The sequence below is a fragment of the Lycium ferocissimum genome, chromosome 11 (genome assembly GCF_029784015.1).
Source record: "Lycium ferocissimum isolate CSIRO_LF1 chromosome 11, AGI_CSIRO_Lferr_CH_V1, whole genome shotgun sequence".
In the NCBI taxonomy this organism is placed as follows: Eukaryota; Viridiplantae; Streptophyta; class Magnoliopsida; order Solanales; family Solanaceae; genus Lycium; species Lycium ferocissimum.
In genome coordinates this window covers 37,837,957-37,852,890 of record NC_081352.1, presented here as the reverse complement: position 1 = coordinate 37,852,890, position 14,934 = coordinate 37,837,957, and the positions used below count along the sequence as shown (strand labels likewise).

The 14,934-nt window shown below is 30.3% G+C and overlaps 1 protein-coding gene across 1 annotated transcript; it reads right to left on the bottom strand.

Annotated features, from left to right (window-relative positions):
- Window positions 1-1,281: 1,281 nt before the first annotated feature.
- LOC132036926 (transcription factor bHLH118-like) lies at window positions 1,282-3,627 on the bottom strand. The gene is made up of 3 exons (XM_059427339.1): window positions 3,083-3,627; window positions 2,085-2,459; window positions 1,282-1,445 (listed from the first exon to the last, which is right to left on the bottom strand). The coding sequence occupies exons 1-3, from the start codon at window positions 3,539-3,541 to the stop codon at window positions 1,374-1,376; spliced, it is 906 nt and encodes a 301-aa protein (XP_059283322.1). The 5' UTR covers window positions 3,542-3,627; the 3' UTR covers window positions 1,282-1,373.
- Between the last annotated feature and the right edge of the window lie 11,307 nt (window positions 3,628-14,934).

Below are 14,934 nucleotides of genomic sequence, written 5' to 3'. Positions count from 1 at the left end.
GACAATGCAAGAATATTGGTATCATATATAACTATATAAGTATAATTTAACATGTCATAGCAGATTATATAACCAATGAGACATGTACAAATTTAAAGTACAGTCTATATTACTTTTTGTTAGGGGTGTACATAGATCGGGTTGGCTCAGATTTTTTAAACACCAAACCAAATCAAATATGTCGGGTTTTTAAATTTATACACCAAACCAAATCAATAAAATTCGGGTTTTTCAACCTCGGGTTTTATCGGGTTATTCAGTTTTCTCGGGTTTTTCGGGGCTTTTTTTCTCGGAATAGTCTTGATACAAAACATATAACTTTTACTTCAAATATTTCTTTAGTCCTAGTAAAACACAACTATATAATTAAGGTGTTTCTTAAGAAAATAACACAAAATGTGAGAAGAGTGACGGAATTGTATTAAAATATTCAACGAAATCTAATAAAATCGGTTAAAATAAATATTGCTAATTAACAAGCCATAAAGAAAATGACCATAATCTAAAAATACTAAGTCATGCTAAAATAAGTACAGTTAATAAGTATTAATTACATGACAAAGAAAAAAAACTTAAGTTATGTATTTTCATTCTCTAAATCAATTATGCAAACCTAAAGAATAGATATCCAACATTGTTGCCATTCCTAGTGGTAAATTAATTTTCTTTTGTTAGCATTAGTGTTGAGTTCGTTTTGATTTGGACTTTATTTGAGTTACTAACATCTATAGGATATAAAACTTATTGCCATTTAAAATTCTAAGTTCAAGCTTGAATAATATGATAATAGATAAAAAACTACGAAAAAATTTAAGAAATAATTATAAATTACATTACAAATAAATATTTTTATGTATAAAATATTTTAAAAATTAAATACATGTAATATCGGGTTGGTCTGGTTCGGTTTGACTTTTTTTAGTTAAAATCAAACCAAATCAATTGTGGTTGGGTTTTTTTTTTTCAACACCAAACCAAGTCAAACCAAACCACTAATCGGGTTTTTTTCTCGGTTTGACTCGATTTATCGATTTGGTGCGGTTTGTCGTTTTACTTTGTACATCCCTACTTTTTGTATAACAATATATTGCGGTATTCGTACTCATCTTGTTCGCTTATATATATAAGAAATAATTTAACACATTATAGCAATTTATTCACCAATTCATGCTTATTAAATAAAGTTATTTATTTACCTTTTAAGTAAGTAAATGGTATGATTGTAACATCGTCGGTACATAGACTTAAAACTCTTTTTTTTAAAAGAGAAACGAGATACGATAAATATATGAAACTGACAAAGTCCATCCCACTCAAAAAACAAATGAAACAATATACAAAGGGACCAAGGGCAAACAAGAAACTAAAAAGAATCACAGTTTATAAGATAAACTCATCAACTTGAATCGTAGCCTTGCAAGATCAATATCCTCTCTTGTATTCACCTGCATATAAATAAGTTCCAAATATCAGTTCTATCAATGAGGTCACCAAAACATAAAGATTAGACTCAAAGATTGAGATTTCAACAGAACACAAAGTAAATCTAGGATTCTATTCGCCGTAATAGTAATAGAGTTTAACTACTCCCTTGTCTCAATATATGTGATATAATTTGTTTCAACGCGAAATTTAATAAATAAATAAAGATTTTGAAACCTAAATATGACATGACATTTACGTGACTATAAAAGTTTTTCATTAAGATAAAATAAGTAGTGTAACGTTAGTTATTTTCAAATATAAATATGTGTCATTCTTCTTTGAACAGGCTAATAAGAAAATAGTGTCACATAAACTCAAACAAAAAAACTAATATTCTCAAAATAAATAATTCTTATACTATCAAATCACTTTTACATGTTATTCTTATACTATCAAGCGCATGTCATTCAAAATGATACTCTTGACTAAATATCAAATTGGTTATACTATCAATTATATTGTAGATGTGGCGCGAGATTTTGTTGTGTTTCCCTCTCGACTTGATTTCGAGCTAAATTTTGTTACTTTATTTCTCTTTAGAAAGAAAAAAAGAAGTGCATTAATTAAGAGTTGAGAAAAGAGAAGATTAAGCAACTTACCTTAGATTGGATAATGTGAAGAAGCCTTTGATTAGCTGTGGAGGAAACACAGCTATTAACAATAAGCCCTTCCTTCATGAGAACCTTAAGCACTTTTGATAGAGGGATCCCTCCTTTAGCTGAAATTTCCACTTCTTCATTGCATGAATTCACTCTTATTCTATCCTCATCATCATTGCCGTTAATCTCATGACCACTTAATTTCATAGAGGAAGAAGATGGTGCCAATTGAGAGTGAAGATTAGAGCTACAAGTAATATTATTTCTCATTTCTTTCAATTTTTGTCTCTTTGTTTCCAAGTCCTCTATGTTCTTCCTCAAGTCTTTTACATAATCCACAATCTCTTCTAGATGATCAGATATAGATCTCTTTCCCTATATCATCATAAACAAAAGCAAGATTAGATTTATATATATAAGAATTATCACAAAAGTTAGCTCTAATTAAGAAAATAAATTACCATATCCCACCCAATATGAGACTCCAAACCTTTCCCCTCACATCTAGTACTGGAAATCGGGAGCGTGGATAACATAATATGGGGGCTCAAGATCGCGTAAACAAAGGATTGCAATGGGCAAGACTATGATATCATGATAAAAATGGCCATTGAGTCTAACTTAACGGCTCAAAAGCTAGCCCTTGAGGAGAAAATTATCTAAGACCATATAAGAAAACAAATAACTATGTATCCCACTGCACAATGCGGGACTCTAAACCGTTTCTGACCAGGGACATCATAAGTATAACACATTTATAATGATATAAATTTGAATCCATATTTGGTGCTTTTGGTATATGACGAGAATCCATTTTTAGAAAAATATTTTCTATAAGGAAGTTATAGAGATCTGCCTGTTGGATTGCCAGAAAATATTTTTCATTCATTAATCAAACACCGAAAGCATTTTTCACATAAAATAAAAATATTTTTTGTGGAAAATGTCTTCCTTTGTACCAAACACACTCGTCTAAATGTAAATAAAGTTGTACTAACCATGAGATATTTAGAAGGAATAAGAAGGCGTAAACGTTGGTAAAGCTTAGCCATATCTCGCCTTCTTTGCCTTTCAACTTCTCTTCGTATGACTTTCTTCTTCTCTTTCTCTTTATGGGGATCTTGAACTTGATCATCAATAGTAGTAGTGGTGATAATTGGCTTCTTTTTAATCACATGATGATTAACATTGGCAATTGGTTTCATTTTAGTCACATGACTTGTAACAAGATTAGAGCTTTGTGTTTGTAATGAAATTGATGAATCTTGCTTTCTATGAATAGTAAGAGGAGGAGGAAGAGGAGGAGAAGCTGTAGAAGAAAGAAAGTTGAATAGTTGATCTAATTGACCATAATCAAATTGATCACAATCATCCATTATTGCTTTGTGCTTTCTCCAATTACCTTTTTGGTCATTATATATAATAAATCCGGTGAACGTAGCTAACCAAGGTTTCATAAGGTCTCTTTGATTTCGGATGTTGGAAACGTCAAATTAAATTTATCTTAAAATATAATAAGTAGAAATTGTTTCGGCTCGCAATGTCAAAGAAAGGATCTATTTTAGTAATTTATTATAACATCGAGAGTAAATAAAATTATGAAACAAAAGCAGCACAAGCGAAAGTTAATTAATTAATCTCACATGTAATCTATGATCAATATGCCATAATTCACTTACTTCTCCCTTTAGGTAAATAATCACGCACGATTATGATTGTGAGATGATTGGTACTTTTGGTAATCTCTACGAAAACTCTGTTAAAAAAATATTACTAGTATCTCAAAAAGAATAAGAATCAATTTTGGAATTTCTCTAACATTTGTAATTAAGTTTGGTCAAGATAATTAATACAAATATTGAATTGCTTTAACGTTTTTTTTTATTATTATTATTAAAGAGGAAAAATGCAGTTGCCAAACATTTGGAAATTTAGTTTGATCATTTCAATTGCCTTTATGGTCATTATTTCTCTTAAATTTGTAGACGTTGGCAGAAGATTAAAAAGCTCACTCTTTTGCTTTATATATGACTTTATGGATTCATCTTTAAAGGGAGAACAATATAGCAGAAATACTTCTTATAATTTTGTATTGCTGGGTTTTCTTTGAGTTAAATCTTTATTAGATTCTGGCTCCTTATTTTGTACTAGAAGAACTTGTTGAATCCTGGGGGATACACCCATACCAGGTGAAATATCCTTAAGGACAGTGTCTTAATTGACATGCCTCAAGCTTTTAAGAATTTCTTGCAAGGTTCATGATCAAGTATTTTCCGACAAGGTTCGTGATCAAGCATCAAGAGTTTCCTACAAGTATTCGTGATCAAGTATTAAGAGTTTTCTACAAGTGTTCGTGATCAAGAATTTTCCATAAGAATTTCCAACAATCTTAAGGATATTTCCTGCTCTATTTCTTACGGAAAATACCAATTATAAAGAAGTGAATGGTACATGAAGTCAAGCGCATGCTCTTTGGTTTCTAGAAGATGGCATTATCCGTGCAATCTCACAATCCATGCAATTGTGAGATGATTGGTACTTTTGGTAATCTCTACGAAAACTCTGTTAAAAAAATATTACTAGTATCTCAAGAAGAGTAAGAATCAATTTTGGAATTTCTCTAACATCTGTAATTAAGTTTGGTCAAGATAATTAATACAAATATTGAATTGCTTTAACGTTTTTTTTTTTAATTATTAAAGAGGAAAAATGCAGTTGCCAAACGTTTGGAAATTTAGTTTGATCATTTCAATTGCCTTTATGGTCATTATTTCTCTTAAATTTGTAGATGTTGGCAGAAGATTAAAAAGCTCACTCTTTTGCTCTATATATGACTTTATGGATTCATCTTTAAAGGGAGAATGATATAGCAGAAATACTTCTTATAATTTTGTATTGCTGGGTTTTCTTTGAGATAAATCTTTATTAGATTCTGGCTCCTTATTTTGTACTAGAAGAACTTGTTGAATCGGGGGATACACCCATACCAGTGAAATATCTGTCTTAATTGACATTCCTCAAGCTTTTAAGAATTTCTTGCAAGGTTCATGATCAAGTATTTTCCGACAAAGTTCGTGATCAAGCATCAAGAGTTTCCTACAAGTATTCGTGATCAAGTATTAAGAGTTTTCTACAAGTGTTCGTGATCAAGAATTTTCCATAAGAATTTCCAACAATCATAAGGATATTTCCTGCTCTATTTCTTACAGAAAATACCAATTATAAAGAAGACCAAAATGAATGGTACATGAAGTCAAGCGCATGCTCTTTGGTTTCTAGAAGATGGCATTATTCGTGCAATCTCACAATCCGTGCAATTGTGAGATGATTGGTACTTTTGGTAATCTCTACGAAAACTCTGTTAAAAAAATATTACTAGTATCTCAAAAAGAATAAGAATCAATTTTGGAATTTCTCTAACATCTGTAATTAAGTTTGGTCAAGATAATTAATACAACTATTGAATTGCTTTAACGTTTTTTTTTTTAATTATTAAAGAGGAAAAATGCGGTTACAAACGTTTGGAAATTTAATTTGATCATTTCAATTGCCTTTATGGTCATTATTTCTCTTAAATTTGTAGACGTTGGCAGAAGATTAAAAAGCTCACTCTTTTGCTTTATATATGACTTTACGGATTCATCTTTAAAGGGAGAAAAATATAGCAAAAATACTTCTTATAATTTTGTATTCGGGTTTTCTTTGAGATAAATATTTGTTGGATTCGCTCCTCGTTTTGTACTAGAAGAGCTTGTTGAATCTTGGGAGATACACCCATACTAGGTGAAATATCCTTGAAGACAGTGTCTTAATTGACATGCCTCAAGCTTTCAAGAATTTCTTGCAAGGTTCGTGATCAAGTATTTTCCGACAACGTACGTGATCAAGTATTAAGAGTTTTCTACAAGTGTTCATGATCAAATATTAAGAGTTTCCTACAAGTGTTCGTGATCAAGTATTTTCCGTAAGAATTTCCAACAATCTTAAGGATATTTCCTGCTCTATTTCTTACGGAAAATACCAATTATAAAGAAGACCAAAATGAATGGTACATGAAGTCAAGCGCATGCTCTTTGGTTTCTAGAAGATGGCATTATCCGTGCAATCTCACAATCCGTGCAATTGTGAGATGATTGGTACTTTTGGTAATCTCTACGAAAACTCTGTTAAAAAAATATTACTAGTATCTCAAAAAGAATAAGAATCAATTTTGGAATTTCTCTGTGCAATTGTGAGATGATTGGTACTTTTGGTAATCTCTACGAAAACTCTGTTAAAAAAATATTACTAGCATCTCAAAAAGAATAAGAATCAATTTTGGAATTTCTCTAGCATCTATTATTAAGTTTGGTCAAGATAATTAATACAAATATTGAATTGCTTTAATGATTTTATTAAAGAGGAAAAATGCAGTTGCCAAACGTTTGGAAATTTGGTTTGATCATTTCAATTGCCTTTATGGTCATTATTTCTCTTAAATTTGTAGACGTTGGCAGAAGATTAAAAAGCTCACTCTTTTGCTTTATATATGACTTTACGGATTCATCTTTAAAGGGAGAAAAATGTGGCAAAAATACTTCTTATAATTTTGTATTGCTGGGTTTTCTTTGAGATAAATATTTGTTGGATTCTGGCTCCTGGTTTTGTACTAGAAGAGCTTGTTGAATCTTGGGAGATACACCCATACTAGGTGAAATATCCTTGAAGACAGTGTCTTAATTGACATGCCTCAAGCTTTCAAGAATTTCTTACAAGGTTCGTGATCAAGTATTTTCCGACAACGTACATGATCATGCAAGTATTAAGAGTTTTCTACAAGTTCATGATCAAATATTAAGAGTTTCCTACAAGTGTTCGTGATCAAGTATTTTCCGTAAGAATTTCCAACAATCTTAAGGATATTTTCCGCTCTATTCTTACGGAAAATACCAATTATAAAGAAGACCAAAATGAATGGTACATGAAGTCAAGTGCATGCTCTTTGGTTTCTAGAAGATGGCATTATCCAATTTAAATTTGAATTCAAGGATCCGTGCAATTACAGGGAAGGTTTTTTTTTAAATAATTCTTTTGATTTGTAATTTCATATCAGTGTTTACTTTGTTTCAATTTTTTTTTTTTTTTTTAATTCTTCTTAATGGCTCTAACATGCCAAGGATTTGGAGGTGTGACCACTTTAGGTTGATGTTGAAGAAGTGGTTCAAGGTACTACCAAAAATAAAATTGTTGCTCCCAAATAATGTCAAATGGAATAAGAGGTACTAATAATAGGAAATTTGTGGCTGACAAAGGAAAGAATTTACTACGAGAGCCAGCACTATGAAGGACAAGTAGATCTTTGTATTCACTCTAATAAGGTATGTGACGATACTATATGTTTATCTTTTTAATGGATTTGCGTGTGGCAAATTAAGCCAACATACCCCTCAATGAAGAAGAAGATTTGGAGAAATGATAGTCCCGTTAAGCAAAAATAAATTTGCTAAGCGGGGGATATAAATTTTTGTGGTCATTTCTCAAGCAAATCTTGTGGTTAATGTGAGAGATTGGTGGTTAGACATTGGTGCTACTAAGTGCTAACATAGTTTTGTGTCCTACATCCAAGTTGAAGAAGAAGAATGATTTATTTATGTTGGTGATTTTAGAACTACTCAAGTTCTTGGAATGAAAAGTTCTTCTTAAACTCACATTTGAAAAACATTAGCATTAACTGAGGTGGTACATGTGCCTGATGTCTGGACCAATTTGATTTCTATGAGATTATTTGAAGTTGTGCGAAATTTTTTATTTGAGTTTGTTAATAAGGTGTTAACAAAAATAATGTTTTGTGAGCGATGAATATTATAACCATGATTTATATGTGCGTAATGATTTTCAAGATGTAAATGTGTACTTTATTTACTTGACTGATTTATATGGTTGGTGACATGTTAGACTTGACAAGGTTAATTTTTGAAATGCAAGATTAAGTTCTTTCTCATGTTGAAAAAGGAACAAAAAAATTGATAACCGAAAAAGAAAAAGAAAAAATCATGACCAGAATTACTGTTTTAATATTATATGAGGTATTACTATGTGATTAATTTAAACATTCTTAATGTTAATTTGACAGTTCCTTGTTAGCCATTATAACAGTTCATTATGAGATTTGAATATAAATATTGTGTCAGTTAAATAGTCATTATATCTACATATATTTTCCAATGGCTGTTTAGTGTTTGTTTGACCTCTAATAACATAGTTAACTTTGAATTCTATGGTGAAAATGTATCTGATGATTTGATTGGAATTCAAATATGAAAAAGTATTTGAATACCGTTTAAAGGTTCTTTTACAATTTAATATTGAGATGTTCTCATATAATTAGAGGTCAACTTTCTTGTTCTATGTATAGTCCATTATATGTTCATTGTTTTACAGAGTGAAAACAATAGAAATATTGGTTTCTCTATTTTATCTTTAATATATTTTGGTGTATAAATTTGTATGTGACGTTCAAATAGATTACCTTATGAGATTAGAAATTCCCTATAAATTGTGGAAAGATTATCCCTTAGACCGAAATATTTGAAAGTGGGGGGTGTCTTGTTAATGTTTTGTTACTCAGTTTTTGAGAAAAGAAAATAATATTTGAGAGGTACCACAATTATGGTACTAAATATAGTGAAATTTTTATTTTACTAATGAGGTACAAAATTATGCTACAATGGATCTCAAAATCCATTAGTGTTAATGTGTCTACCCTTTGTTGGGGTGTAATAATATGAAAATCAGCCAAACAAACCATAATGAAATTTGAGTTTGTGGTTTGGAGTTGGTTGGTGACGAGGCTAAGTGATTAAGAGATATCTTAGTGAGTATTCCAATTGGAACAATACCAACATCGTGTGTGTTATATATTGTGGTTGCCAGCACCAATTCTTTGTAGTGAAAAATAAATATTTTATTGGCAAAAATAAACACATTCATCTGAGACATAATGTGATAAAGCAATTGCTATGAAATGAAATCATTTATATGTAAAGTCGGAGGTGAATCTGATTAATTCACAGACTATAAGAAACATCGAGGGGAATGAGATTTTTAAGTCAATTTGAGAAGATCAACAATGATGGTAACCCAACCTATGTGATTAGAGATCTCATGAATTAGGTTCATATGGATAATAACAAGTTATTAGTTGATCAAGTGTGCACTATAAAATTATATCCCTTCCTATGGTGTGTGAATATAGTGCAATGCTGTAAGGCAACGTGAGGTTGAGTTAAACTCTTAATCCAATCCATATCCTTTATAGGTGGTGTATTACTCTGCAGAATACACTTGATGATTGGAACTATATGAGTGTGGGGTGGTGCCACTCCTATGAAATTGTGACGGATTTCTAAAGCACTCATGAATACTAGGACACACGCATGGCCTCTTAGCGCAAAACAGCGATAACGATCAAGATTGTGCGAGTATAATGTGATAGAATAAGACCCTAAACTTACAAAAGAATTCTTGGTTCATAGAAGTTCTAAACTTCACCAACTGTTCTGTAAGTTTAATCTTATTTTGTCTAGGTCTGGTTCATAGCCTACGAAACACCAGATTCGACGCATTGTACTCATATTTGAAAACCCAGCAAAACTTCTCATTTAATTTTATTCCAAAAAATTTTATTTTATTTATTTCTTATTATTCTTTTTGAGATATGTGGGGGATTGTTAAAAAAAATATTACTAGTATCTCAAAATGAATAAGAATCAATTTTGAAATTTCTCTAACATCTGTTATTAAGTTTGGTCAAGATAATTAATACAAATATTGAATTGCTTTAATGATTTTATTACAAAGGAAAAATGCAGTTGCCAAACGTTTGGAAATTTAGTTTGATCATTTCAATTGCCTTTATGACCATTATTTCTCTTAAATTTGTAGACATTGGCAGAAGATTAAAAAGCCCACTCTTTTGCTTTATATATGATTTTACGGATTCATCTTTAAAGGGAGAAAAATATAGCAAAAATTCTTCTTATAATTTTGAATTGCTGAGTTTTCTTTGAGATAAATTTTTGTTAGATTTGGGCTCTTAGTTTTGTACTAGAAGAGCTTGTTAAATCCTGGAGGATACACTCATACCAGGTGAAATATCCTTAAGGACCGTGTCTTAATTGACATGACTCAAGCTTTCAAGAATTTCTTGCAAGGTTCGTGATCAAGTATTTTTTTCCGACAAGGTTCGTGATCAAGTAGTAAGAGTTTCCGACAAGTGTTCGTGATCAAGTATTTTCCGTAAGAATTTCCAACAAACTCTAATCTTTAATTTGTCCCTATATTATACTATACTTTATTCGTAACATTTAGTCCCTCGTTTATTTGATCTTTGCATATTTAACCTTTTAGTTTGTCAGATTCTGTAAATTTCGTCCAAGAATGAATCAAGCTAGACATTTATAACAGCTCTATTTACCTATGGATAAACGACAAAACAACTCTGATCCATGTATTCACAAACCTTGTTGCTGGGAAATACTATTATTCTTTTACAAGTGAACTCAATAAAAATGAACATGCTTAATTATGTGGAAAATGGTAAGCACCTGTTGTTGGAAAACTTTACACACTCCACACAAGATCAGAAGTAAATCATTAGACAGTGATGAATGAGTCTAGAAGAATAGTAAGGACACTTACCTTGATCCATTGTAAGAATCGACAAATTAAAGTCATGATCTTTTAAGTCTTGTTACTTTCTTTATGACACTTCTCTTAATGGGGCATAGAGAAAAAGAATCAGTAACAGACTTAGGGAGCACAACCAATATATAATAGTGAGGCACCTCTTCGGAAGAGACATAATTCTTCAAATGCAACCTTTAGAAGAGGTGTAACTCTTCAGTTATGAACCCATCAATTATAACTGAAAAGTTAATTAGGTTTTTACGCATATAAAATCCATATCATATAAAATAAAATTTATATATAGCCCATAAAAATAACACTTTATTAGATTAGAAAAATGGACATCTTTATTTAATAGCATATTTATGTACAATGATATTAAATATGTGAATCCACTACATAGAGAATTTCTAACACCTGTGACTTATATTTAATCAGGCAACTTGAAGGAAATATGTCAAAAGTTAGAATAGTTAAGGTCTGATGGAAGTACTCGAGAGAATGAAATTTGTACCGCATGGGTAAGATAGAAGAAAGTAGAATTGTTATTAAACATTTCTTGTCTTGGTTAGAGAGAGAAGTTTTAGATGGAAACCAAAAAGTTATTTGGCTATATTATTAAGTCGCCCGAAATTAATTGTAATATTTTTTTTTTCACCTATCAGATTTTTATTATATTTAACTTAAAATGTCTTTCTTTTTAATTAATTGTTCAAAATGTTTTTAACAGGTTTTAAAATTCAAAATAGGTGACTGTTAATTTTAAAAGGTACCTATTGATAAGGGTCGTGTCTGTTAATTCTAACTGACTCCTTATAAAGGTACTGTAAATACTGTATCTTCTCCAAAACCAAATATATGATATGAATTCCTCTCTTCTTCTCTTGCTGCTCATTACAAAATATAATTTTGTTTTTGGGGAATATTCTAATTAATTGGTGAAACCACGAATTTTAGTGGCTTTGTAAAATCCTGAAGGAATTCTACTACCATTCCTACAACAATTAAGTGTGTGCCTTAAAATTCCAATAAACAGGGGTGGACTCAAGATTTAAAGTTTACGCATGCGGCATTCCAGCCCATTTAAGTTATTACGTTCTAAATTAATAATTTATACGTATGAATATTTTAAATCAATTGCAGAGTTTGGATAAAAATTATTGGGTTCAATAAAATCCCGTAATCCATATTCTAGCTCCGCCACGACGATAATATGGGAAAATTGCAAATAAAAATGTTAAAAAGATCAAAATTACTCTTTTTCTCATTAACAAATTAATGTTGCTAGCTGTACGGTGTTTTCTTTTTAAGAAAAGGTTGGAGGTTCAAATCTTGTACGTAAGATGTGACGCAATTACCCGACAAGATTTTCCACAAATGAATATATTGCTTTTATAGCAGTAAGGCAAGTAAGCTATAATACTAATCGACCAATAATGGGTTGACATTGTTTACTAAAATTAATACGCGAATACTGTTGAATGTGGATCCGAAAGTACAGACTGCATCTTACAACAACAACAACAAAACAAAAACAAAAACAAAAAAAAAAAAAAATTCCTTCAATCTGTCTCAATTTATGTGTTTATTTTAAAAAATATTAATTAATACTTCACATGATATGTTTAAAATTACAATCTTCAAAGTACACTGATATATTTTACACATTTAATTTAAGATCATAAAATTTGATTTTATTTTTTATTTTCTTAAAATTCATATTCAATCAAATAATGAAACATGAAATGAAACGGATGGAATAAAAGTATAGATGCGGCGAGAGAAACGAGAGCATTTAATTTTGGATTACTTCTAAGCAGAAACAAAATCTATTGATTAGGATTTATTAGATTTTCTCCAATTTAAAGAAAGCAAAATCATAAAAACTTGAGAAAGACTCCCTCGACCCTCACCGTCAGTTATTTAATTTGCGCATGAGTCAATTATGCAGATGTGGTGAAAATAGGATCTCTTATCCCCTTATAATTAATAAATAAAACTTTTTCAAATAATTTGAATAAAAGAAAATGCATTTTTGAAAAAGATCTAAAACTTATGTGTTTTTGTCGTGTAATTATTAAATTTCATTACTGTCTAGTCTCTATGTCCATATTAAAAAATAAAGATTTAATTCTTTTTAAAAAGGTCGTGTTGGGCGTAAAACTAAATAAAGTTTGTAAAAGACTAAAAATTCAATTCTCCCGCAGATGTGTGTCCGTGTAATTATTAAATTTCATTACTCTCTAGTCTCTATCAGTCCATATTAATTATTCGTCCTTTTAAACTTACAAACATTTGCTTAAGAAAACATTTAATAGTCTTATTCAAAAGAGTATCTGTTGGGCGTATCATAATTCATAAGTCATAACCAATTAGCAATTATAATTTTCTTCCAGTGTTACTTATACAATACAAACTATTAGAAATGTTAATTGTGTCCTCGTAAGTGATTTCATGCAAAAAGGGACAGTTTAAAGAAGATGAAAGTTTAAGGTGTTTTAAAATATAAGATTTATAATTTTGAAAATTAGATATATTACTTGCTATAACAATTAAGATGATCTGATAGTGTAAAAATTATTATAGCAACGACGTATATAACTTAAAATCTTTTCGGAAAGCTACCATAAGTTTGAGATATATATATATATATATAAGAAAAAAAAAGTGACAAACGGAATAGAAAGAGAGTAAAATATAAATAGTACTCAACCATGAGGCAAAAGGCTCTACAGACGGGTGGAGAAAATGTAGTCCAATATTGTGGGGGATACGGACAAAAACTATAGTAAAGATCAATTTGGATTAAACAAATATGCTAGTCTTGTCATCAGTAGATTTTCGAATCTAATTACGGGATTTAATTATGGTTTCCAGTACTTCAACTTTTTTCTTTTGTCATTCAGTTCAATATCTATTTATAATTAAAGCCTAGTTGAATTGTTTTTTAAATTCTAGAGCCTTATAACAAGTTGACAGATCATGTACTTCCTTATTTGGATTATAATATTAGAGAGCGTTTAGTATGACCCATTTAAGGATAACATTTAAGTTCTTCTTCCATAAAGTCGTACATTGCACACTTATTTAGAATTAATTTTATGAGGTCACCAGAATACATACTCCCGCTCGTCTCATTTGATGTGACATCGTTTGACTAGAAATGCAATATTTTTTTTTTACCAAATTACTAATTTATTTTTAATTATAAAAATGTGACATTCGAATATATATTTAGAGAACTATATTTTTTTTCTTGACCATTATAAGAAAAATAAATATATATATATATATATATATATATATATATATATATATATATATATATATATATATATATATATATATATATATATATATATATTATAATTGTCGGGAAAAAAATATAAGGGAAATTTCAGAAATATATAATTTGCTCATTTACATTGCAAAAAAATAGCCCAAAACTTACATTGCAAAGCTTTAGCTCAAAAACACTTTTACAGAGTGTTATACACTTATACACAAAAGAAAAGTACATTATGTATACAGGTGTTTGAAGGTGTATAATGTGTAGATATATACGCTAAAAAAATTAATTACTATATAGTATTATACAAGAAATATACGCACGTATACATATTTATACACAATTATACAATATTGTATAAGTGGGTATAAACATAGATCTGGACTGAGTTTGAATAAGACTTATACATATTTATACACCTATATACATAAGTATACAAGACATATACATTATGTATATAGGTGTATAAAAATGTATAATAATGTATAAGAGGGGTGTATACACCATATACACTATTATACAATATTATACACTATTATACACCTATTACCCTGCACCTACCGATTTCTCCATCGCCGACCTCAACCACCTCCGGCGACCCCCACCGCTGGTAATTTCATCTCCGCCACCTGCGCTTCACCACCAGCCAGGGGATAAATCTAGATCTAGCAAATTAGGTTTCAATTTTTTTTCTCTTTCTCTAGATCTACAAACGCCGCGAGGTTCCAGCACCAATGGCTACACTCAGAGCAACAAGTTTCCCGCGATGGTGTTTTAGGTGTTTGTGTGTTTGATTTCTCCGGTGACGGCGACTGATGTGCAGTGGTGGGGGAGCGGCGCGGCAGAGAGAGAGAGGAGGTTGGGTCATTTTTTGTAAGCTTTAAAAATATGGGT